Consider the following 24,981-nt stretch of genomic DNA (forward strand, 5'->3'; position numbering starts at 1 on the left):
TGTTTGAGGTTGTGGACAGGTGTCTTTTATACTGATAACAAGTTCAAACAGGTGCCATTAATACAGGTAACGAGTGGAGGACAGAGGAGCCTCTTAAAGAAGAAGTTACAGGTCTGTGAGAGCCAGAAATCTTGCTTGTTTGTAGGTGACCAAATACTTATTTTCCACCATAATTTGCAAATAAATTCATTAAAAATCCTACAATGTGATTTTCTGGAAAAAAAAATTCAATTTGTCTGTCATAGTTGACTTGTACCTATGATGAAAATTACAGGCCTCTCTCATCTTTTTAAGTGGGAGAACTTGCACAATTGGTGGCTGACTAAATAATTTTTTTCCCCACTGTATTTCCTCTTGCAGGAAATGAACCAAGGAGAAGTAGAAGGAATTTCAAATGAGAACTTCTGGGTAAGGTGGATGAACTACACAGCTAGGGCATTGGGTCAAACTAATTGTTATGCCTGTTCAACAGGTAGGCCAACCCTTCTAACTGCACCTATGCCTCAGACCATGTTCTCTTGTGTGATAGATTTGGGATCAAACCAAACCTCACCTAATTGTTCTGATATTAAAATAACCACTCTTAAAAAGGATAATACTAAGGCACCCCAATTCACCATGACCCCCAGAGATTATCAATGTTATAGACACCAAAGTAATGCGAATCACAGATCAAATTGGAGAAGGGTTTACAACAACGTTTTTCTGGTGGGTTACAATTAATAAAAATGTTGACTGGATTAATTACATCTACAAAGGTTCGTTAATTAGACAAGGGATGTAGTGAAGGGAATTTCAGACCAACTATCCGCCACCTCACTCATGACCTGACAGAATAGTTTGGCTCTCGATATGCTTTTAGCAGAGAAGGGCGGATTTACAAGATGGTGTGAGGTCATTGTTGTATGTTTATCCCCAACAATACATCCCCAGATGGTACAGTAACTAGAGCACTGCATTGCGTAAAGAATGGGCTGAGAACTGGGGGGGTGAATACATCAATGACTGGTTGGTTTGATAACATGTTTGGAAAATGGAAAGCTATTGTTGCAACTATTCTGGGTGCAGCTATAGCTTCTATGGGTATGTTTGTTCTTTGTGGATGTTGTCTTATTCCCTGTGTCCGAGGGTTGGTGAGCAAGGCGTTGGAGTATGCAGTTTCCCAACAGATGGTGAGATACGGCCCAATCCCGGACTCCGACCTAAGGAATGAAGAATATGACCCACCAGGCTTGGTGGAGGATGACGACGATTCAGATAGTTTGAGACTGGATGAAACTTTTCTTAGTTCTAATGTGTGAAGGTTGCAGTGAAAATCTAACGGAGAACTGTAACTGGATCTTTTCCTAGAACTATACATTTCTAGTTTAAAAGTAATTGTAATGATTTTCTGTGTATTAAAGTGTGGATAATTTAGTCACAGTGTGGATTGATATAGAAATTAAAATATATACAGGTTAAAAGTAATGACTAAATGTTCCACCCTTAAATATAGTTGTGAAATGTTCTTGTTTTAAGTATGATTAGTACATTCTTAATAATGACTAATTATTACACCCTGAAACTGCGTGAAAAGTGTTAGAATCATAAGACTATAAACTGATAATATGTGTAGCATAGTTAGAAATACAATGAGGCAGTCAGAATATTGTGAGAACGCCGATAACTGAGGAATGCAGGGAGTAAACTATGATAAGAACATATGTGGGTGACCTGATGGTTAGGAGAAGCAGAGGAAAACATGAGCTAAACCCATGTTTAGTGGAAAAATACAGCCCGCCTAAAAGGGGTGGGATTTGTTGTATGACGTGTGCGTATAAAAATATTGTACGACCATTTTGTGGCAGAATTCTCAATGAATAAAGGCCTGACTATGCAGACCGGGACTCTGTCCGTTTCTTGATCCAAAAGCATTACAACCTTTTGGGAGACGCACAGAGACACTGAAATAGTTAGTTAAATAATTATCATAACAGAAATCACTCTAGGCTTCCTCGTTCACACAAACAACGCATTCAATCCAGATACAGGTACTAGATAAACTCTTTAACGATCAGCTAATTTTGAGAACCAATTTTAAATTAAATTAAACGTATGAGTTTTGTTTGCCATATTTTATCATCTCAAACAATGCAATTTAGTAAAATATTTTAATTTTAATTATCGGACTCCTGTATTTTTTTAAGCACGCATTTAAAGTTTTATTGAATTTTAATACTTCTATTGTTATTATTTTGGTGACAAAGCAAGTTAGATTTGTACAAATTAATTGCATATGGGAGCTCACAATAATATCCCCTTTTTTTCAACACAAAGTGCACAATTACACAATAACATACAGTTACAAATACGACACAATAAAATAATACAGAACCGAAAAAAAGTATGCAAATTCTATGAATTAAGTAATTAATAATAATAATAACATTTTAAAAATGAAGGTTGCATTTCCATGGAGATTCAATGGTCCAGGGTGGTGTATTGTTTTGGGCTGGTCTCCCGGAGACGGGGTAAGGCCAAGCCCCAGCCCCGGCCGAGTGCCACCCCCAGCGGGAGCTCCCAACAGTCTCCACTGAGGTTACCCCCAGCCCAGGGCCGGGCTCAGCCCCAAGGATGAGGAAATGTGGTTTAATAGATTTTTGAGTCTTCAATATAGATTATATTTCTGTTTTTTATTTAATTCCAGAAGTTTTCCAGTACAGGACAGGAGTAAAATATATGCAGTATGTATGATGTGCTCTTTTCACCACATTTCCTCCAGCACTGGGCAATATCTGCTTGGTTATATTTTGCTTGTATAACAGGAGTCTGAGAGTAGCGAGTCTGCACCTTCCATGCGCATTCCCTCCAGAAATCTGAATGTGTTGTTTTACAAGAGTGCAAAGAGATGTTTTCCCATCTTTCAGTAGTCAGCTCTATGTTCTGTTCTTTCCATTTGGCGTTTGGCATTATTGCCAAAGCTTTTTTCAAAAATTCTATACATCATTTCTATTAAGTTATCATTTTGATTTCACAATAGTTCTTTACCATAATTTTTTTCTTTTTCTGAAGAATGAGGCTCCTGTTTTGGGGGTTGCTTTGCTTGTTTTTCCATTAAGTAGCTGTGACCTGGAGATAAAACAAAATTAACTTTTAGGTAGTCCAATTTTCTTTATGTCTCCAAATGTCTAGTCTATACCATGTTCATGTGTTAATTCAGAGAACACTTTTAACCCTTTGGATGCCCAGACTTTGATGACGTTATGCATTCAGTGGCCAGTTTTAGGTACACCGATCTAGTACCGGGTAGGATCCCCCTTTGCCTCCAGAACAACCTGAATTCTTCAGGGCATGGATTCTACAAGGTGTGGCGTTCAAACATTGCTCAATTGGTATCAAGGGAGCTAACGTGTGCCAGGAAAACATTCCCCACATCATCACACCACCAGCCTGTACCATTGACACCAGACAGGATGGGGCCATGGACTCATGCTGTTGACTCTGCCATCAGCATGACGCAACAGCTACTGGGATTCGTCAGACCATGCGATGTTTTTCCACTCCTCAATTTTCCAGTGTTGGTGATCCCACTGGAGCCGCTTCTTCTTGTTTTAAACTGATAGTGTTGTGGGGAAAAAAAAACACTATACTTTATTAAAAATCAAAGGTCTTACAGAGTTTTTGTTGCATCAAGAATTACTTTATTTTTAAATCAACAAAGCCAGGTCAATCTGCAGATTGGAACCCCCTCTTACTCTCTCCCTCCATCTTATATAGTCCCCTCTTCAGTTACCCGCTCTTTTATTGCTCCGCCCACTTCCTTTGTCTCTGAGGGCGGCTAAACTCGACTTTTATTATGCACATAGTACTCCAACCAATCACTCACTCCCCTGTCTTGCACACACACTCATGTTTAGTTTAACCATGACAAGGCCTTAAATCCTTGAATTACCCAATTAAATTCCTGGCCCAGTAACAAAGAAATCTAACTCTTTGCTCTTGATTAACCCAGATCTACCTCATAGTCCATTAAACTCTACAGTTCATTAATAATAATTCACCACAATAGGAGTGGAACCCGGTATGGTCGTCTGCTGCAGTAGGCCATTCGTGACAAGGACCAACGAGTTGTGCGTTCTGAGATGCCGTTCTGCACACCACTGTTGTTCTGCGCCGTTATTTGCCCGCCTGTTAGCTTGAACAATTCTTGCTGAGATGATTAAAAAAGTATATGCAAATTCCAATAAAAATTTAATGTACCCTTATTGGGCAACTGGACTTGAACCAAGTAACCCACAATTTCAAGTGCAAGCCTACCAAAGGAAGGGTGTGTGCACAGCTCCTCCTGGTTCTACACTGGACACACAGTTGTGTTTTGCCATAAAATAAAGTGTCAATACAATACAAATAAGTCTGAAAATGTGTGGCTTTGAACATCTTCATCACAAGCTCAACAAGCCTGGCTGACTTGCCAACTTCAACATGCCATCACCCTGCTTCCTCCATTCCTGAAGAGTGTGATATCCTCATCACGAACTCCACAAACCCCGCTGGCTTACCAATTCAAATATGGTTTCAACCACACGTGGAGCCTAGCAGAAACTGCGGTGGGAAACTACCTCTCTTTTGTCATTAAATCTTTGTTAGCTCATATCTCTCAGAACAGTAAAAGTATTTAAAAGTATTTAAAAACAGAACATTGTGGGGCTCTGGCCTTGTGCTAGAACCCCGAAATGCAGATGCAGCTTTAGCAATAGTCAGAGGCTTTATTTGTATTCAGAAAGATATTCCGATTGCATTAAAAAAAAACTAAAATACAAAACAACTACAAACTTAACACAGAAATGTACAAGATTAGGAAAATAAAATTAACAAAAGGAGAGTTGTTGAACTGAGTAACAGGTTTGATGCTCCCTCTGCCTCCCTCTGCACCAAATTTGAAGGACTTCGCATAAAGTAATCTTTACCTGTGTTAGGTAACACTTTGGCTATTGTGAAATGCGTTACTTAATTGTGACTATTTCCAGGTGCTACCTGTTAGTGTGGGGCAGGGTTTTAGCCTTCTCGATGTCGCACTATGTTCCCAAAAAATTACTGTAGCGTTCAGCTCCCATGTATTGGTTTACCAAGACCAGTCCGTATAAGAAGGGGACTGAGCCCAGATTAGACTACATTAGTTCAAAATGAGGGGTGCTGTAGCTCTGCTGGTGTTGCTGTTCTGTCTGTTAGGGGCATGGGCTCATGGAGAGAGTGAAGGTGGGGAGTGAGAGAGGGGATTGAAATTTAGATCAGGAGTCCAAGGACTAAAACTACAAAGACGACCCACGCACAGGCAACCGACCAGGAGGGGGTGAGAGCGCTGAGAAACACAGTGGTGGAACAGAGAGTAGAGCTGAGGTACATGGAGCAGGTTGATGGGCTAAGGAGAGAGAATTAAGGTAAAAGTGTGAATACCACATACAGTTTTACATATTCTTTTCATGTCAGGATTTGAATTAACTACAATACTCCCTATGTGGCCTGGTTCCTCTCAAGGTTTCTTCCTATCTACAGAGTTTTGTCAACTTTGGTCAATAAAATGATCAACAGATCTAATGTTTGTTTTGTTCCTCGTGATTCTAGAACAAGCAGCAGAACCGTATGCAGTGCAGGCCAGAATGACAGCCAGTGACAGTGTTGATGCAGGCATTGAAGAGCAGCCATACTGTGTATTTTACACTGAACTAAAATATAAACGCATCATGTAAAGTGTTGGTCCCATGTTTCATGAGCTGAAATAAAAGATCCCAGAAATGTTCCATATGCACAAAAAGCTTATACTGAACTAAAATATAAATGCAACATGTAAAGTGTTCGTTTCATGAGCTGAAATGCACGTTTCAGAGTACAGAGGGTGGGGGTAAGAACACGAGATGTGCACAACCGTGGTGGACCAGGTACAGAGATATGTTAAAACAGCGACTTACACACCCATCGTTTATATTAACCTTAAAGTAATGCTAATACAAATGTTTTCTCTCACACGTGTCATCTATTTATTTTTTTATGTTGACTATCTATTATTTACCTATTCTATTACTGTCATCTAATAGTTATATTATCATTATCTGTTACCATGTGAGTTAATGTCCGTTTGTTTCTATTTCTTGTTATACTGTAGTAGTGTGTAGGGTAATTTCTTGAATTTACCTTTCAAAATGTAGCATAAGTAACTCTTTAAACAATCTGTTGGTCTCTATACCTCAACAGTATTGACGGTATTGAATGGTGTGTTGTTAACGCTGGTTGGAATCTCAGGTCCACCGTGACAGACACGGACCACATTACAGTAACACAGTGTATTATGTGCTTGATTGTACTGTACAGTCGTGGTCAATATTTTGAGAATGACACAAATATACATTTTCACAAAGTCTGCTGCCTCAGTTTTTATGATGGCAATTTGCATATACTCCAGAATGTTATGAAGAGTGATCAGATGAATTGCAATTAATTGCAAAGTCCCTCTTTGCCACGAAAATGAACTTAATCCCCAAAAAACATTTCCACTGCATTTCAGCCCTGCCACAAAAGGACCAGCTGACATCATGTCAGTGATTCTCTCATTAACACAGGTGAGAGTGTTGACGAGGACAAGGCTGGAGATCACTCTGTCATGCTGATTGAGTTAGAATAACAGACTGGAAGCTTTAAAAGGAGGGTGGTGCTTGAAATCATTGTTCTTCCTCTGTTAACCATGGTTACCTGCACGGAAACACGTGCCGTCATCATTGCTTTGCACAAAAAGGGCTTCACAGGCAAGGATATTGCTGCTAGTAAGATTGCACCTAAATCAACCATTTATCGGATCATCAAGAACTTCAAGGAGAGAGGTTCAATTGTTGTGAAGAAGGCTTCAGGGCGCCCAAGAAAGTCCAGCAAGCGCCAGGACCGTCTCCTAAAGTTGATTCAGCTGCGGGATCGGGGCACCACCAGTGCAGAGCTTGCTCAGGAATGGCAGCAGGCAGGTGTGAGTGCATCTGCACGCACAGTGAGGCGAAGACTTTTGGAGGATGGCCTGGTGTCAAGAAGGGCAGCGAGGACTGGGGTAAAGTCATTTTCTCTGATGAATCCCCTTTCCGATTGTTTGGGGCATCCGGAAAAAAGATTGTCCGGAGAAGACAAGGTGAGCGCTACGATTAGTCCTGTGTCATGCCAACAGTAAAGCATCCTGAGACCATTCATGTGTGGGGTTGCTTCTCAGCCAAGGGAGTGGGCTCACTCACAATTTTGCCTGAGAACACAGCCATGAATAAAGAATTGTACCAACACATCCTCCGAGAGCAACTTCTCCCAACCATCCAAGAACAGTTTGGTGACAAACAATGCCTTTTCCAGCATGATGGAGCACCTTGCCATAAGGCAAAAGTGATAACTAAATGGCTAGGTGAACAAAACATCGACATTTTGGGTCCATGGCCAGGAAACTCCCCAGACCTTAATCCCATTGAGAACTTGTGGTCAATCCTCAAGAGGCAGGTGGACAAACAAAAACCCACAAATTCTGACAAACTCCAAGCATTGATTATGCAAGAATGGACTGCCATCAGTCAGGATGTGGCCCAGAAGTTATTTGACAGCATGCCAGGGCGGATTGCAGAGATCTTGAAAAAGAAGGGTCAACACTGCTAATATTGACTCTTTGCATAAACTTAATGTAATTGTCAATAAAAGCCTTGTAATTATACTCCAGTATACCATAGTAACATCTGACAAAAATATCTAAAAACACTGAAGGAGCAAACTTTGTGAAGACCAATACTTGTGTTTTCAGTCAGACATTCACGCTTGCCATACAGAGTTGAAATTTCTAGCCAACATTTTGAATTGAATAACATTGCTTGTGAACTTCAGAGCTGTAATGATTTTACACTTTGGATATGGTTAAAGGCAAGTACAAATGCATACTAGTAGTCATCGCTCCTGCTCGAAAGTCTACACATTCTAGATTAAATTTTAATTTAAAAAAATTTTTTTGTCATTTAGCAGACGCTCTTATCCAGAGCGACTTACAGGAGCAATTAGGGTTAAGTGCCTTGCTCAAGGGCACATCGACAGATTTTTCACCTAGTCGGCTCTGGGATTAGAACCAGCAACCTTTCGGTTACTGGCACAACGCTCTTAACCACTAAGCTACCTGCCGCCCCTCATCATCATCTCACTAGCTTCTTCTCTGGTGAGCTGTCATTGGCTATTGCTGATCACGTTCTCAAAACTTGTCGTTGCACATCTCACACTACAAGAGCATTGCAGATTTTGTGCTGATAACATCAAACATGTTTGAAAATATCGGGACGTCTGGGACTGCTCAAAGACGGGATCGGTAGCCCTCAGATTGCATCTCTGAGGGTTACGCATCCCAAGTAGGCAACGACATGGGGGGTTTGTCTCTGATCTCAAAAACTTGTCTGGGACAGCTAAATCGGGCCAAAATTGTGTAGCGTACACCCAGTTTAAGACAAACCCTCAGCGCCGCAATACTGGTCGACCAAACAGAGTATCGCTCAAGTTTGTACTCTGTCACAAGTAATTAAAACAAGGACAAAACCCAAACAAGATGGCACAAGCCAAACCGAGTGGGGCCGACAGCAGAGCACCCAGATGGAGAGGCTAGCTGCTCCAAGCTATTGAATAGCTGCAGGTATACTTCTGCGCTTATACACTAACATAGCGCTCTTACCAAGCGAATCCTCTCTGGAATGAGCCGAGAAAAAGCAAGAGGTGAAAGTAGCGCGGCGGCAGCTATTTAAGGGAGCCTCAGCACTACCCGGTACATGGGACTAATCTGAAATCCTTACTTGGAATGTATCCTGCCGCGCGCAAGGATACCATATTGGAGTGATAAAATATAGTGCTACATAACGCCGCTCAATCAAAACCATCTAACCTATAGCAGAGTATTTGACACATCCACTCCTTTCCACACGCCCACTACTTTCCTTTCGACAAACCCATTCCTTTCCACATGCCCACTACTTTCCTTTTGACACACACACTCCTCATACTCCGATTGCTATATTGACATGCAGCTACCCCCTTCCAGCCCGCTTCTCGTTTGCTTACTAACGAAATGACACACTCCTCGACCACTCAACCACTTATTGGTTTCCGGGTCACGGAGGAGAGAGGACGGTCTTTTGCCCAAACGAGAAAACCCCTTAGTTTCAGGGCAAGTGCACTGTGCCATGAAGTAAGAAAGGGTGCACAGCTCCTGCTTCTACCAGATATATAATATTTTGGTTCCACCTTGGCGACCCATATGTGTTTTGCCATAAAAACGTCTCCAATGCAGATTTTATATATTAATTATAACGTTTTCCCTTGGGGTTTTCTCATTGGGCAAAAGTCTGTCCTTTCTCCTCCATCCTCTCTCCTCCATGACCCAAAACCAATGTGGTCGAGGAGTGTGTCAATTCGTTAGTAGGCAAACAGAAGTGTCCTTCCCTCCTCGATAGCCACCTTTCATCGAGGATACTCGTGTATCCTACCACAGAAGAGTTTTGAAATCTGCCACACCCCCTTTGAATCAGCTTTAGTTTCGTCAGAGGAGAAAAACATATACACTTTTTAAAACAATATTCTACTTAGTTTTATCTATAAACTGTATTGCACAACAATCTTTTTGCACTTTACACATTTATTTTGGGATGCATCCCAGTAAACCTAATTTGCCTAATGATGCCCCGAGTGGAGAAGGACCGTCTCATTTCAAGCAAGAGTATTTCCATCCACGTTCACTCTCCTCGCCGACTCTCCTCGATTAACTGTGACTTTTTTCAGGAGGAGAGAGGACGCAGTCTGGTGATGAAATCTAATTGATTAAAGGCCCTTGTTGTGAGACATCCTTGACACACGATGGCGCTGTTCGCACAGCAATCGGTGGAGACATCAAGACCTTTCCGCAGTACTGTCAAAGATTTGCATAACTAACCCAAGATTGACCACAGCCTGTCGTTTCCAATGGGAGCAAATGAATCATAGTGGGCAGAACAAGCAAGGAGGTGGGCAGAGCCAAGCACGAGCTAGCAAGATCCTATTTGGCTTGTTCTAGCATTATTTGCATATTTCCGTTAGGGAAAACTTTGGCAAAGGGTAAAGTCTACAAAACGTAATCCACTTCGTAACAGATTGTAGTTTTGGGAACAGTATTGAGATCAAATGTTTAATCGATGAGAAAATTAGCAGAATATCGTCCAAAATCCGTCTCGCTCCATCTTCTCCCACTGCCAGCCAATGGGCTTCTTCTCATCACCATATTTGGTGGTGAGTGGAAACGCCAACCGGATGCTTCAGATTTATACATCCGGTGAAACATCTGTCTCACTGTTCTATCTGTGGTACTGTCTTTGCTACCCCCGTAACCATTTTCTAGAATTAACGTGCAGATAGTCATAAAATACGAAATTCGGTACATTTTCACGAGGAAGTATTGCGAAAAATGAGTGGAATTCCAGGCACTGCTGTCATTCAAATCACCAATCTGTCGTCTGCCGTGAGTAGTGAGCAGATGCGCACTCTCTTCGGCTTTCTTGGGGACGTCGAGGAGTTACGGCTTTACCCTCCGGAGTAAGTGCTATCAATTCGGCGTGCCTAATAAAGAAACACCCGGGATCAAGGGCCTACTCCGCACGTTTACCATTGGTGTAGCTAGCTACTGGAGTTTACTTCATGTAGATGGATAGGCATGTATAACTAACGTTGACTTGTAAACTGCGTTCATGCAACATCCATTACATTTCTAATACATGTCTGTGTTCTCTTGCAGTAATGCACCACTCCCCTTCTCGTCCAAAGTATGTTACATAAAGTATCGAGAGCCTTCCAGTGTTGGCGTGGCGCAACATTTAACCAACACTGTATTTATTGACAGAGCTTTGATAGTAGTCCCATGTGCAGAAGGTGAGTATGCCCAAGTTCATTCAAGTGATGTTGTTGACATAATTACATTTACATTTTAGTCATTTAGCAGACGCTCTTATCCAGAGCGACTTAGTTTTTTAGTGAATGCATACATTTTCATAACGAGTGTTATGTGTAGTCAACACACTTCCTGTGAAATCGTGTTGTCTAGTGGTTGGTGAAAGCGCTGAAATTCTAACGTTAGTATCCTACATTCAAGTGTTTCTCTCCAGTGTTTTGCTGTGTTGGTTTCCATTAGGAATACACATGAACACATGCGCTTCCACACTCACGCGGTATCCAAGATGGCCTAATCCATATTGAGCACACAATTTATCCTATGCACCTGTCACAACTAGCTAGATATAAGCATTGTGTTTTGTCATGGGGCTTTACACAGTATGAAAATAACATGATCATTCGCACGCACCATGGAAGGCACATTGTAGTAGCAGGAGCAGACATCTTAGCATAACATCAGACTAGTACCATCTCACTGTATTCAATGACAGTTTATGCTGGTCTGGCAATGTATCATCCATATTCTTGCGAAATAAAACTTCACTCAGATTCTGATGTTAATGACATAGGCTGAAGTGATTGTTATGGGTATAATGCTTAGTGATATGGAGGTGATTTCAAGGATATGGTAGAATAACATACTAAATAATTAACAACCTCTTTTCTCTCTTTTTATTTTGTTTGAATTTTTTGTTGTTGCTTGATCTCCCTTTCTTCTAGAACCTTCTCTTTTTCCGTTATTTAGCTTCTCAGAAAAACAAACAAAAGTGGTCTCACCTTATCTAACCGATTCTCTCACTTGAAATGCTTTTTTGTCCACGTTAACTTAGTGCTGGATAGCTACTGAGTTTATTAATTTGGTTTTGTATGTTTTTTCTGTGTGATTATGTGTGCATATCAGATGACTAGACTGGCCCAGCTGTTACACTACACTAGCCTGAGTCAGGCATTGTTTTCCAAGCCACTATCCCCGCTGGGGCCACCGCTGCCTTCAAGGGGGGAATGTGACCAAGGAGAATAAGCCTGCTGAACCTTCCAAGATGGACACCTTGTCTCTCTATCTTTTTTTTCTTTCTTTTTTTTTGGTTGGTTTCTTTTAGTTTTTACTTTCACATGTTGTCCCTTGCCTTGTCTGCTCCCTCTCTAGACTCTAGCTACACTATTGAATTATTCCTAGCATATTGTTTTTCCGTTTATTATTTTTGGTTTGTTTTCTTTTTTCCTCTCTCTCTCTCTCTCTCTCTCTCTCTCTCTCTCTCTCTCTCTCTCTCTCTCTCTCTCCACAGTGTGTGATTAAGTTCTGTTCAGGTTGCCATGGCACCCAGGTGGAATGTGTATCACACATGGGCTGCCATGAAGATGACTAACACATTTTACTTTCTTTGTCTCCTGCTCTTGATCTACGGTTAGGATTTCAAATATAGGGCTAATCTAAACCTTAAACTCACTAGGAGAAAGTATCATTTAACTTATAATAAGTAGTAGAATAGAATAAGTAGCCTATGCCCACATCAAATTATTCCAGTCTTAATTATTGGAGGGCAAAGCACCTTTTATTTGATTGGTAACATGATGCTTATACTGATAGTAAAATAATTTGATTACAGATACTTTTTTTGTTGTTGCCCTTAAGCCTTTGTATGTGTATTTGTATTTATTATGGATCCCCATTAGCTGCTGCCAAGGCAGCAGCTACTCTTCCTGGGTCCATCAAAATTAAGGCAGTAAATTATCGTAATTGTTTATTTTCTTCTCTAAAACAAAGCCACTAGATGAATTGAAAGACCCACTGCGCCCTTCCCCTTTTCCATTCAGGAACGGCAGATTGAACCAGTAAAAAGAAAGTGAAAGATTTCGAATCCGTTGTTTTTAGGCTATAAGTTTTGGTTACATTTGGGAATTTCTCAAGATTCTTAAAAAATGTTCTTCTTTTCTGTATCTGATGTTCTGTGTGCTATTAGTGATGCAGCCATCATGAACGGTTGTCTTGTGTTGCACTCCTTTCCAACACTGCGAAACGATCGCCCTACGGGAAAAGCGCCCATGCTTGCTATCGTATGGTTCATGACCAATATGTTTCCAGTACAGGTGACCCATACCTCAAAGTGTTCTCTGCATTATTTTTTGAATCTATGAAAAAAAAGAGGACAAAAATCAGGATTTTCCTTTCGTTTGTGAGGAAGAAGTCATGTTAACGTTTTTGTCTGTTCATAGCCTGAATGCTAAATGACTGACTTATTACAGTACATTTTACAAGTAGAGGGAAATCACACTGAGGATGCTCAACCTTTTTTAACATCGGCTCTGTTAGACTCCTCAGTAACCAGCCAATAGAGCTAGGTCTATGTATGAAGAAGGATTATGTTCTCTCTCTCTCTAGAATACTGGGGCTATAACACTGCAGTCATAGAGGACGCAGAAGGGGTGTGTCCTGCCACGACCTGCTCTAACTCCTCCCCTTGTCCCACAGGGAAGATCCCAGAAGAAGCCAAGGCCTTGTCTCTCTTGGCGCCTGCTGCCCCCCTTGCTGTTCCTGCTGTACCCAGCCTGATGCCAGGCGCCGGCCTGCTGCCCCTTCCCACCCCGGCCCCCATACAGACTGTGAGTTTGGGGTTAATAGACCATACCAGGGCGCTCAATTTCCGGTCCACGGACCAACTTTGGTCTCTGGGATGTTGCTGACCGGTCCCACAGAATAGTTGTGACACATATTTAGTCAGTTCTCAAGTGTTAGTTTTAATGTAAGTAGTCTTCCAAGGAGTTCCATAGCTTGCCAGGCCTCTGGTACAAAAAAGATTGAGAAACACTGTGCTATACAACTATTGATCAGTAGGGGGTGCATTGCTTTACCATAGACCGATTTACTAAGCTCTACAGCACCTGTGCAACATTTGGGCCTTTTATTTTCAGAAGTGAACAAATGGCAATCAAACCTAAAGATATCTTGAAACCGTGTTTATGTGCGGTACATCTTACCTGAAAATCTCTCTTAATCTTTATTCCACCTTTCCATCTGCCTAGTAAACCTTGCTCTATCTGTTTTTGTAACTGCAGCCGCTGAGTGTCCCCATAGTGAGCCTGGCGGCATTGCCGGCTGCCCTGGACCCTTCAGTGTCGGCCCTGGCTGTGACTGGAGCAGGTGGGGTGTCGTCCTCCGCCCAGCCCCCCCTCATGGGGAACGTGGATCCCTCCAAGGTGAACGAGATAAGGAGGACTGTCTACGTCGGCAACCTCAACTCGCAGGTAACAGGGACCCAAAGAGTAACTGAAGTTCTGTGACAGCTATTCACATTTTCATATGTATTTCCCATTGACATGAATACACCATTTTAAGCTCAAAAGTCAAGTAAGGGTTTGGCACTTGGAAGAAGCTCTTTTTGTGTTATTTTTTTATAGTTGAAAGGTTATCATTTGTCATAGGATGATGCCATAATCTTATGACACTTACAGATGTAGGATCTTCATTTGAGGCAGTTTGCTACAGTAGGAAAATAATCCTGCTGCAACAGGGAATGTGAATTATTATGTGGATTTTAATTCATGGATATTTTTTGTAGGGATTGATACATTTTACTTTAGGGCAAATCAAGTCCGAAATTGTTAAAGCTTTAGAAGCCTTTTTTAACGTTGAATACACTACAAATTCTCATCAACAAAGAGTGATCAAATTAAGATCTGACATCTGTATCTTATGTGGTCCTCTGTAGCTCAGCTGGTAGAGCACGGCGCTTGTAACGCCAAGGTAGTGGGTTTGATCCCCGGGACCACCCATACACAAAAATGTATGCACGCATGACTGTAAGTCGCTTTGGATAAAAGCGTCTGCTAAATGGCATATTATTATTATTATTATTATTACATTAATGTTAAAATGTGCTCTCTTCTCCCTCCATAGACCACTACTGCAGAGCAGCTGCTGGAATTCTTTAAGCAGGTGGGCGATGTAAAGTTTGTGCGCATGGCGGGGGACGAGACGCAGCCCACACGCTTCGCCTTTGTGGAGTTTGCCGACCAGGATTCAGTGTCCAGAGCGCTGACCTTTAACGGAGTCATGTTCGGGGACAGACCCTTGAAGTACGTCTCATAAAGTTTTTGTATGTTGTGTATCTCGTCTCAAAATAGTATTAATGGGGATACACCTATGTGTTACCCTGTACACTGTTATTGTGGAATATTGGTTGTGATGATTGTGCTTCTCTCCAACTTCAAGTTAAATGAACAGTTGACATTCTCTGTGGTAATACTACCGCACATTGCTCAATACTGTGCTGTCTTTGCAATCGACAAACGTAACAATTTAGTCTTATGCCTCTTAAGTGAATTGTTTTCCATGTCTGTGATTTGCCTTTCTGTGTTGTGACTTGATGCTCACTAAGTTGCGTTAATGTTATATAACATTGTGTTTTGGTCAGGATTAATCATTCCAACAATGCCATCGTGAAGCCCCCAGAGCTGACCCCTCAGGCTGCAGCCAAGGAGCTGGAGGACGTAATGAAGAGGGTCAGAGAGGCCCAGTCCACCATCGCCGCCATCATAGTAGAGCCAGGTTAGAGGTCAATCACTGTCGGCTCACTGGCATCCTCACGGGTACCCTTGTAGCTTTTTTTGTGTGAAAATGGTTGGATGGTATGAAAATATTGTAGGTTTATGCCCAAGCCAAACACGTCCTAAATTTGATTTATTTAAAAGCACAATTTAAAAGGACAACTCAAAGGCACAGATTTAGTAATTAATACAAATGCTCAGGCTTTACTGCAGATGGAAATACAGGTATAGGAATATATACAGGAGGGACGTTTCAACATTACATGACATCTTCCACAGACATAGATTGGTCTGATGGTATGACTAGTCTGACCAATCACTTCCTGTTACAGAGGAGGTGAAGAAACGCTCATCCAGTCGCTCACGACGGTCCAGGAGATCCAGAACACGGTCACGATCGCATTCCCGCTCGAGAACGAGGAGGAAGCGGTCCCGTTCTAGGCACAGGTACGTACGCTACGGGATTGACGAATTCCTCTCACAGGCAAATAAAGTGAACTTGATTTGGTCAAATAATATAAATTCTCCCCTTTCTTGCTTTCTCGTCTACAGAAGCAGGCTCTCTCAGAGGTCGCGGCCCAAGGTCAGCGAGTCCCACGTCTCTCGGGGCATCCACAAGAGACTTTCGCGCTCCAGATCACGGTAGAACTACTGCAGTCTGGGGTTCCCCAACTATTTTACATTGAGATAAGCCTGAAGGCTTTTGTAAATAAAATATATCTGTGAGGAAATATTTAGTCATGATGATGGCATTCATTCAAGCCAAAATGTCTATAGTTTATATTATTTTGTTAGTCTGCATAGCACCTTAAAGGGCGTGCATTCTTTGATTCTTTAGCTTTAAGCCACGATCCAACATTTGGTAAATATTGTGTTTTAGCAGCAGTGCCAGTATGATGTTGAGTTTACTCATTGAATCACTAGGCTCCAGTCTCTCTGTCATGGATTGTACCAGCTTGTAGAACAAAGGCATCTAGGAAAGGAGGGAGTGACACACTTTCTGGTGTACTGCAGGGACAGGCGGAAAGAGAGGGAGCAGAGAACTAGAGGAAAGGAGGATGTCTCTCGGATTATAGAGCATAGGCAGAAGGAGAAAAAGGACAAAACACCTCCAAAAAGCTACAGTGCGTCCCGAAGGTCCATGAGCACGAGCAGGTCAGTAGAACACCATACTATACATGCTTCCAGTTTATTAGGTACACCACCCCTTTCACAAAAATGGTTCGCTCCTACAGACAGTGAGTCTTGTGGCTTGCTATTTAAAGCAGGCAGACGGGCATTGAGGCATTTTTACTGTTCGATTGAACATTAGAATGGGCAAAACAAGTGACCTAAGTGACTTTGAGCGTGGGATGATCATCGGTGCCTGGCGCGCCGGTTCCAGTATCTTAGAAACGGCCGGCCTCCTGAGCTTTTCACGTACTCCAGTGAGTACGTTTACATGTACACTAATAATTCGATATTAAACTGATTATGGCAGTAGGCAGATTATGCTATAGTCATGTAAACACTTTACTCTGCTTATCTTAATCGGCGTTAAGGTCAAAATCGAAGTAAGCATTCGCCGATTAAAACATCTGGTTTTCTGACCATTCTTTCTAATGATTAGGACATGTAAACACGTTAATCGGCGTTCCAGCTGTGTATTTGATCTGTGCATGTGCTAGCACCAGCTGAGCCTCCATCTTTAGCGCGAGTGAAGTGTGTTCGGAAAAACTAAATGTCTGTCTTAGAAGTTGTTTTCACATACAAACTTTATATGTTCGAACTCAGAATCAAATATCCTTCCCAATAATAACATGTTCACTGTGGTAGAACGTTTGTTTTGCTTGGTGATTTTCTGCATTTATCAGAGTGCTATCAGGTAGCCTGGTTTCAGATGTGTCCATGTAAACAGAATTATTAGGTAAATCGTTCTTCTTGCAAAGCATGTAAACGTTTTAATCGAACTATTATATTAATCTGACTGTCCATAATAATCGCATTATTGTGTGCATGTAACCGCACTCAGTGTCTAGGGTTTACCGAGAATGATTCGACAAACAAAAAACATCCAGTCAGCGGCAGTCCAGCTCGTTGATGAGAGGTCGAAGGAGAATGGCAAGAATTGTGCAAGCTAACAGGTGGGCCACAAACAGGCAAATAACGGCGCAGTACAACAGTGGTATGCAGAACGTCATCTTGGAAAGCATAACTCATCAGTCCTTGTCACGGATGGGCTATTGCAGCAGACCACACCGGGTTCCACTCCTATGAGCTATGGGCACGCGATCACCAACAACATTGGACAATTGAGGAGTGGAAAAACATTGCCTGGTCTGACTAATCCTGGTTCCTGTTGCGTCATGCTGATGGCAGAGTCAGGATTTGGCGTAAGCAGCATGAGTCCATGGCTCCATCCTGCCTGGTATCAACGGTACAGGCTGGTGGTGGTGGTGTACTGGTGGGGGAATGTTTTTCTGGCACACGTTAGGTCCTTTGATACCAATTGAGCAACATTTCAACGCCACACCTTGTGGAATCCATGCCCCGAAGAATTCAGGCTGTTCTGGAGACGTACCTAAAAAAACTGGCCATTGAGTGTATATAGTATATCTAGCTGAATATTTTCTAATTGATTTATAGTTATGCACACATCTTAAATTGGGGTTGGGCCCGTTGATGGAACAAAAATACCTATTTGTTCAGCTAACACACTATATAAAATGGGGACCAAACTGATGTACTCACAATAATAAAATCCATAGGCCTGTCTGAGAGCTCTCGATATTGACTAAAACGCCCAGTTAATGATAAGAAATGTTGGTGTAAATTATTTTCAGGGGCCACAGAAGGAAGAGCAGGGATCGCTCTAGGAGTCCCAGAAGGAAAGCCAGGTCTCCGTCACCAAAGAGGTACAGTAAAACAATGTAGTACAACGGGACCATTCAACACAACAATCAGCACCACCGAACACCACCACAACCAAGCCCATAGAGTGTGAATCCTAACTTGAGATACACATGTGTAACTTAAATCTTGCATTATGGTGGTCTCTGGAAGATTCGCACAAACAAGACATTGGATGACATTACTCTGTTGATCAATAATGGTTGTGTTGATGTTTACATTTGTAGAGGGAGGAAAGACAAGAAGAGGGAGAAAGCAAGGGATGGCAGTAGGGAAAAGAGGGAGAGGTCCAACTCCAGGAGGAAGAGCAGCAGAGATAAAGAGAAGATTGAGCTCAAGGCCAAACCTATGAAGGTGAGAAGACTGATGCTATAGTTGCTGACTTCTGAATCCACTCTTGACCGTAAGTGCACTTGTCAGGAGTTGACTGTATTTGTGTCTATTATCGCTGTCCTTCAGGGTAATGTTCTGCTTATCACTGTAATTAGCATAATATCTGCACGTCACCAAGCCTGTCTCAGAAAAACACTGACCTACTTCTCACTGACTGCACTAACGATCAAATCTCTGTGAAACTCCACTCTTCAGAATTGATAACAATCTGCAGACAGCTTACTAGGGGTTCCTCACAGTAAACTTAGTTTGGACACTTTTTTTCAACCATGGGGGACTAGTTACATTGAAGTATGAAATACCAAGAAAAAGTATGTGGTGTGCAATAGAATAGTTCAGATCAATAGTTTGAGGTGAGGCAAACTAAAAGGTAAGGACTGAGTTTTGCAAGAGTGCTTTTAGACATGCTTCCCCATCATCCTGTAACTCTTTGCAAAAGGACTTGAAACTTAAAAATTGTATTACAATTGAGGATTTGAATCACACTAGAATCACTGCTGGCACAGGAATGTTCATGTTGTTTTTACCATGACTCATGCTCTTTCTATGCTCCTTTATGACAAACGATTGCGCTGTTTTTACATGATAAGTATTCAGACCTCTTGACCTTTTCCACATTTTGTTACGTTACAGCCTTATTCTAAAATGTATGAAATTATTTTTTCCCCTCATTAATCTACACACAATACCTCCTAATGACAAAGCAAAAACATTTTGCTATGAGACTTGAATTTGAGCTCAGGTGTTTCCTGTTTCCATTGGTCATCCTTGAGATGTTTTTACAACTTTGAGTCCACCTGTGGTAAATTCAATTGATTGGACATGATTTGGAAAGGCACACACCTGTCTATATAAGGTCCTACAGTTGACAGTGCATGTCAGAAGGGTACCAAAACATTTCTGCAGCATTGAAGGTCCCCAAGAACACAGTGGCCTCCATCATTCTTAAATGGAAGACGTTTGGAACCACCAAGACTCTTCCTAGAGCTGGCCGCCCGGCCAAACTGGGCAATCGGGGGAGAAGGGCCTTGGTCAGGTAGGTGACCAAGAACCCGATGGTCACTGACAGAGCTCCAGAGTTCCTCTGTGGAGATGGGAGAACCTTCCAGAAGGACAACCATCTCTGCAGCACTCCACCAATCAGGCCTTTATGGTAGTGGCCAGACGGAAGCCACTCCTCGGTAAAAGGCACATGACAGCCCACTTGGAGTTTGCCAAAAGCATCTGAAGGACTATGACCATGAGAAACAAGATTTATTGTCTGTTGAAACCAAGATTGAACTCTTTGGCCTGAATGCCAAGCATCATATCTGGAGGAAACCTGGCAGCATCATGCTGTGGGGATGTTTTTCAATGGCAGGGACTGGGAGACTAGTCAGGATCGAGGGAAAGATGAACGGAGCAAAGTACAGAGAGATCCTTGATGAAAACCTACTCCAGAGCACTCAGGACCTCAGACTGGGGCGAAGGTTCAACTTCCAACAGGACAACGACCCTAAGCACACAGCCAAGACAACGCAGGAGTGGCTTCGGGACAAGTCTCTGAATGTCCTTGAGTGGCCCAGCCAGAGCCCGGACTTGAACCCGATCAAACATCTCTGGAGAGACCTGAAAATAGCTGTGCAGCGACGCTCCCCATCCAGCCTGACAGAGCATGAGAGGATCTGTGAGAGGTGTACCAAGCTTGTGGCGTCATACCCAAGAGGACTCAAGGCTGTAATTGCTGCCAACGGTGCTAAAACAAAGTACTGAGTAAAGGGTCTGAATACTTATGTAAAGGTGATATTTCCGTTTTGTATTTGTAATACATTTGCTATAATTTCAAAAAATCTGTTTTTGCTTCGTCATTAAGGGGTGTTGTGTGTAGATTGAGGGAAAGTAACAATTTAATCAATTTTAGAATAAGGCTGTAACGTAACAATGTGGAAAAAGTCAAGGGGTCTGAATACTTTACACATTTTTGTGTGTGTATTATGTTGTGTAACTAAATGTGCTGTTTTCTTGGCCAGGGCGCACTTGAAAAATAGATATCAATCTCAATGTGACTTCCCTGGTTAAATAAAGGATAATGTGACTTCCCTGGTTAAATAAAGGATACATTAAAGTACAGTCACATGTGGTCCTGTAGTCAGTAACCTTAGGTCTCAAATGTTTTCACTGTGGCCCTAGTGTTTTCTGTTTTTCCACCTAGTAAAGTAAGGCCTGCTCTAATTGAAACTAGTTTAATTTCAAACATCATCCTTTGATCAGGTGGAAAGGGACTACGACAGGGAGAAGGACTACCAGAGTGACAGGGAGGGGTCGGCCACACCCAGCGAGGGCGTGACATCACCCTGCGTCCATCACAATGGCAGCTACAACACAAACACAGAGGATGACGCGGCCTCGCTCGCCGACAGCACTGAGTGATGGGTGTGAAACCAGGCAAAACCATGGGAACGAGAAAGTCCACTATATATCCAGCTCCTGTGATCTTTACCTTGGTATTACATACATACACACCCCTTCCTGTTCCCCAGGCTGGCACAAGTGTGCCAAAAAACCAATAGATCCTACCTGATTATTTTCCTGGTTCCAGTTTCTTGGTGTGTATTTAGTGTTAGACTATATAAGAGAATGCTGACCCCCTATTCCCATTGCTGTGAATCTGTTGTCACATGATATTCATATTGAAAATAGACCTTAACGTGCACAGCTTGTTTTTATAGAAGTGGAGAATGTGTGCTTTCCCCCAGTAAGAACTGTGTTGAACATAACATGCTTGTGGTTTATTTCCTGTTTCTTGGTTATGTTGGTGTTTGTGCTATCGTGCAACACTTAATCTATTTTGGTTACTACTAGATGCAAGGTCTCTGTTTGTGCACAATATCTTAGTTTGCACCCAATGTCAAAAATGCGGTTATTTTAAAATTCTTACAAAATCAATATTTCTATAAAGTAATATTATGTGGAAGATCTTATAATGCAAGGTGTCTAGTGTCTGTTGGTGTTTAGAAAGGCCTTTCCCAAGGCTTCAATCAGCTTCATGGTTCAGCATGCCAACCCTACAGTATACAGAGGTTGAACTTGCTTGACACACAGGAACAAGTTAACAAATCCCTGGCAAGCACATACAAGTCAAAGTGCCTAGACTGAAATTGTATAAAAATACACTAATAATAAACTTTATGAAGTTATTGAGATGTAACTTGAAGACGTGATGGTATTCTGCTCAAGCAATCGGGAAAAGTTGTTAGATATGAGTGGTGTTTTCTTGGATACAAACAGCAAGCGTAATGTTCATAAAGTCTCAGTTTTCCCAACCCTAATTAAGTTATATTTGTAGTTTTGGTGGTGATGGATTCCAGTGTTTTGTGTGAACCCAGTGGCCATGGGGAACCCTGCAGTACAATTTGGCTCCAGTTTATCAACAGTATTTTCTTTTGAACCAGAGTTTTTATCAAAGATATGTATGTGTTGCAGTGTGTATGTAGTACAAGTTGACTCAGGAGTGAGTGAACATGGTTTTCTCTTCAGCCAAATGGTGTTTACGTATACAGTGTCTATGCTTCGGATTGAAGGACCTATCTTTTGCAGAGTTAAGAGATACATAAGGCATTGGTCTGAGGTGTTTTATCATTTAAATGGTCTTAATGTAGGGTAAAAACAAAAAAACTCCACAACATTCATGACTGACATCCGAAAGGATTGTGTAAAGAATTTATTTTTTATATTCATGTGTATGTGTATATATATATCTATATATATAGATATATATACAGTTGAAGTCAGAAGTTTATATACACCTTAGCCAAATACATTTAAACTCAGTTTTTCACAATTCCTGACATTTAATAATAGTAAAAATTCCCTGTCTTAGGTCAGTTAGGATCACCACTTTATTTTAAGAATGTGAAATGTCAGAATAATAGTAGAGAGAATGATTTATTTCAGCTTTTATTTCTTTCATCACATTCCCAGTGGGTCAGAAGTTTACATACACTCAATTAGTATTTGGTAGCATTGCTTTTAAATTGTTTAATTTGGGTAAAACGTTTCGGGTAGCCTTCCACAAGCTTCCCACAATAAAGTTGGGTGAATTTTGGCCCATCCTCCTGACAAAGCTGGTGTAACTGAGTCAGGTTTGTAGGCCTCCTTGCTCACACACACTTTCAGTTCTGCCCACACATTTTCAATAGGATTGAGGTCAGGGCTTTGTGATGGCCACTCCAATACCTTGACTTTGTTGTCCTTAAGCCATTTTGCCACAACTTTGGAAGTATGCTTGGGGTCATTGTCCATTTGGAAGACCCATTTGCGACCAAGCTTTAACTTCCTGACTGATTTCTTGAGATGTTGCTTCAATATAGCCACATAATTTTCCTTCCTCATGATGCCATCTATTTTGTGAAGTGCACCAGTCCCTCTTGCAACAAAGCACCCCCACAGCATGATGCTGCCACCCCCGTGCTTCACGGTTAGGATGGTGTTCTTCGGCTTGCAAGCAGCCCCCTTTTTCCTCCAAACATAACGATGGTCATTATGGCCAAACAGTTCTATTTTTGTTTCATCAGACCAGAGGACATTTCTCCAAAAAAGTACCCATGTGCAGTTGCAAACTGTAGTCTGGCTTTTTTATGGCGGTTTTGGAGCAGTGGCTTCTTCCTTGCTAAGCGGCCGTTCAGGTTATGTTGATATAGGACTTGTTTTACTGTGGATATAGATACTTTTGTACCTGTTTCCTCCAGCATTTTCACAAGGTCCTTTGCTGTTGTTCTGGGATTGATTTGCACTTTTCGCACCAAAGTACGTTCATCTCTAGGAGACAGAACGCGTCTCCTTCCTGAGCAGTATGACGGCTGCGTGGTCCCATGGTGTTTATACTTGTGTACTATTGTTTGTACAGATGAACGTGGTACCTTCAGGCCTTTGGAAATGGCTCCCAAGGATGAACCAGACTTGTGGAGGTCTACAATTCTTTTTCTGAGGTCTTGGCTGATTTCTTTTGATTTTCCCATGAAGTCAAGCAAAGAGGCACTGAGTTTGAAGGTAGGCCTTGAAATACATCCACAGGTACACCTTCAATTGACTCAAGTTATGTAAATTAGCCTATCAGAAGCTTCTAAAGCCATGACATCATTATCTGGAATTTTCCAAGCTGTTTAAAGGCACAGTCAACTTAGTGTATGTAAACTTCTGACCCACTGGAATTGTGATACAGTGAATAAGTGAAATAATCTGTAAACAATTGTTGGAAAAATTACTTGTCATGCTCAAAGTAGATGTCCTAACCGACTTGCCAAAACTATAGTTGTTAACAAGAAATTTGTGGAGCGGTTGAAAAACAAGTTTTAATGACTCCAACCTAAGTGTATGTAAACTTCCGACTTCAACTGTATATATGTGTGTACCTGTCAAATGTTTTGGACACACCTACTCATTCAAGGGTTTTTCTTTATTTTTACTATTTTCTACATTGTAGAATAATAGTGAAGACATCAAAACTATGAAATAACACATATGGAATCATGTAACCAAAAAATATTTTATATTTGAGATTCTTCAAATAGCCACCCTTTGCCTTTGACAGCTTTGCATACTCTTGGCATTCTCTCAACCAGCTTCACCTGGAATGGTTTTCCAACAGTCTTGAAGTAGTTCCCACATATGCTGAGCCCTTGTTGGCTGCTTTTCCTTCGCTCTGCTGTCCCAAACAATCTCAATTGGGTTGAGGTCCAGGTCATCTGATGCAGCACTCCATCACTCTCCTTCTTGGTAAAATAGTGCTTACACAGCCTGGAGGTGTGTTGGGTCATTGTCCTGTTGAAAAACAAATGATAGTCCCACTAAGCCCAAACCAGATGGGATGGCGTATCTTTGCAGAATGCAGTGGTAGCCATGCTGGTTAAGTGTGCCTTGAATTCTAAATAAATCACAGTGTCACCAGCAAAGCACCATAACACCTCCTCCATGCTTTACGGTGGGAACTACACATGCAGAGATCATCTGTTCACCCACACCGCGTCTCACAAAGACATGGCGGTTGGAACCAAAAATCTCCAATTTGGACTCCAGACCAAAGGACACATTTCCACCGGTCTAATGTCCATTGCTCGTGTTTCTTGGTCCAAGCAGGTCTCTTCTTCTTATTGGTGTCATTTAGTAGTGGTTTCTTTGCAGCAATTCGATCATGAAGGCCTGATTCACACAGTCCCCTCTGAACAGTTGATGTTAAGA

The 24,981-nt window shown here is 41.8% G+C and overlaps 1 protein-coding gene and 1 long non-coding RNA gene across 5 annotated transcripts in view; one reads left to right on the plus strand and one right to left on the minus strand.

Annotated features, from left to right (window-relative positions):
• The window catches only part of LOC311127976, a 1,008,662-nt gene that overhangs the window by 807,820 nt on the left and 175,861 nt on the right, over positions 1–24,981 (minus strand). The gene's annotated exons all lie outside the window — the stretch shown is intronic.
• srek1 (splicing regulatory glutamine/lysine-rich protein 1) lies at positions 10,341–21,945 on the plus strand. Of its 4 annotated transcripts, none has more exons than XM_084159888.1 (12): positions 10,341–10,584; positions 10,784–10,917; positions 13,409–13,539; positions 13,993–14,181; positions 14,834–15,012; positions 15,351–15,484; positions 15,816–15,930; positions 16,036–16,125; positions 16,498–16,638; positions 18,306–18,377; positions 18,600–18,726; positions 21,016–21,945. In XM_084159888.1, the coding sequence occupies exons 1-12, from the start codon at positions 10,457–10,459 to the stop codon at positions 21,172–21,174; spliced, it is 1,599 nt and encodes a 532-aa protein (XP_084016014.1). In that variant the 5' UTR covers positions 10,341–10,456; the 3' UTR covers positions 21,175–21,945. The 4 variants fall into 4 exon arrangements, with proteins under 4 accessions (XP_084016014.1, XP_084016015.1, XP_084016017.1 ...); XM_084159889.1 differs by having other exon boundaries at positions 10,344–10,584; positions 18,600–18,775; XM_084159891.1 differs by lacking the exons at positions 10,341–10,584; positions 10,784–10,917 and adding an exon at positions 10,992–13,026.

Source organism: Coregonus lavaretus, assembly GCF_964263955.1.
Source record: "Coregonus lavaretus genome assembly, chromosome: 4".
NCBI classification, from domain to species: domain Eukaryota; kingdom Metazoa; phylum Chordata; class Actinopteri; order Salmoniformes; family Salmonidae; genus Coregonus; species Coregonus lavaretus.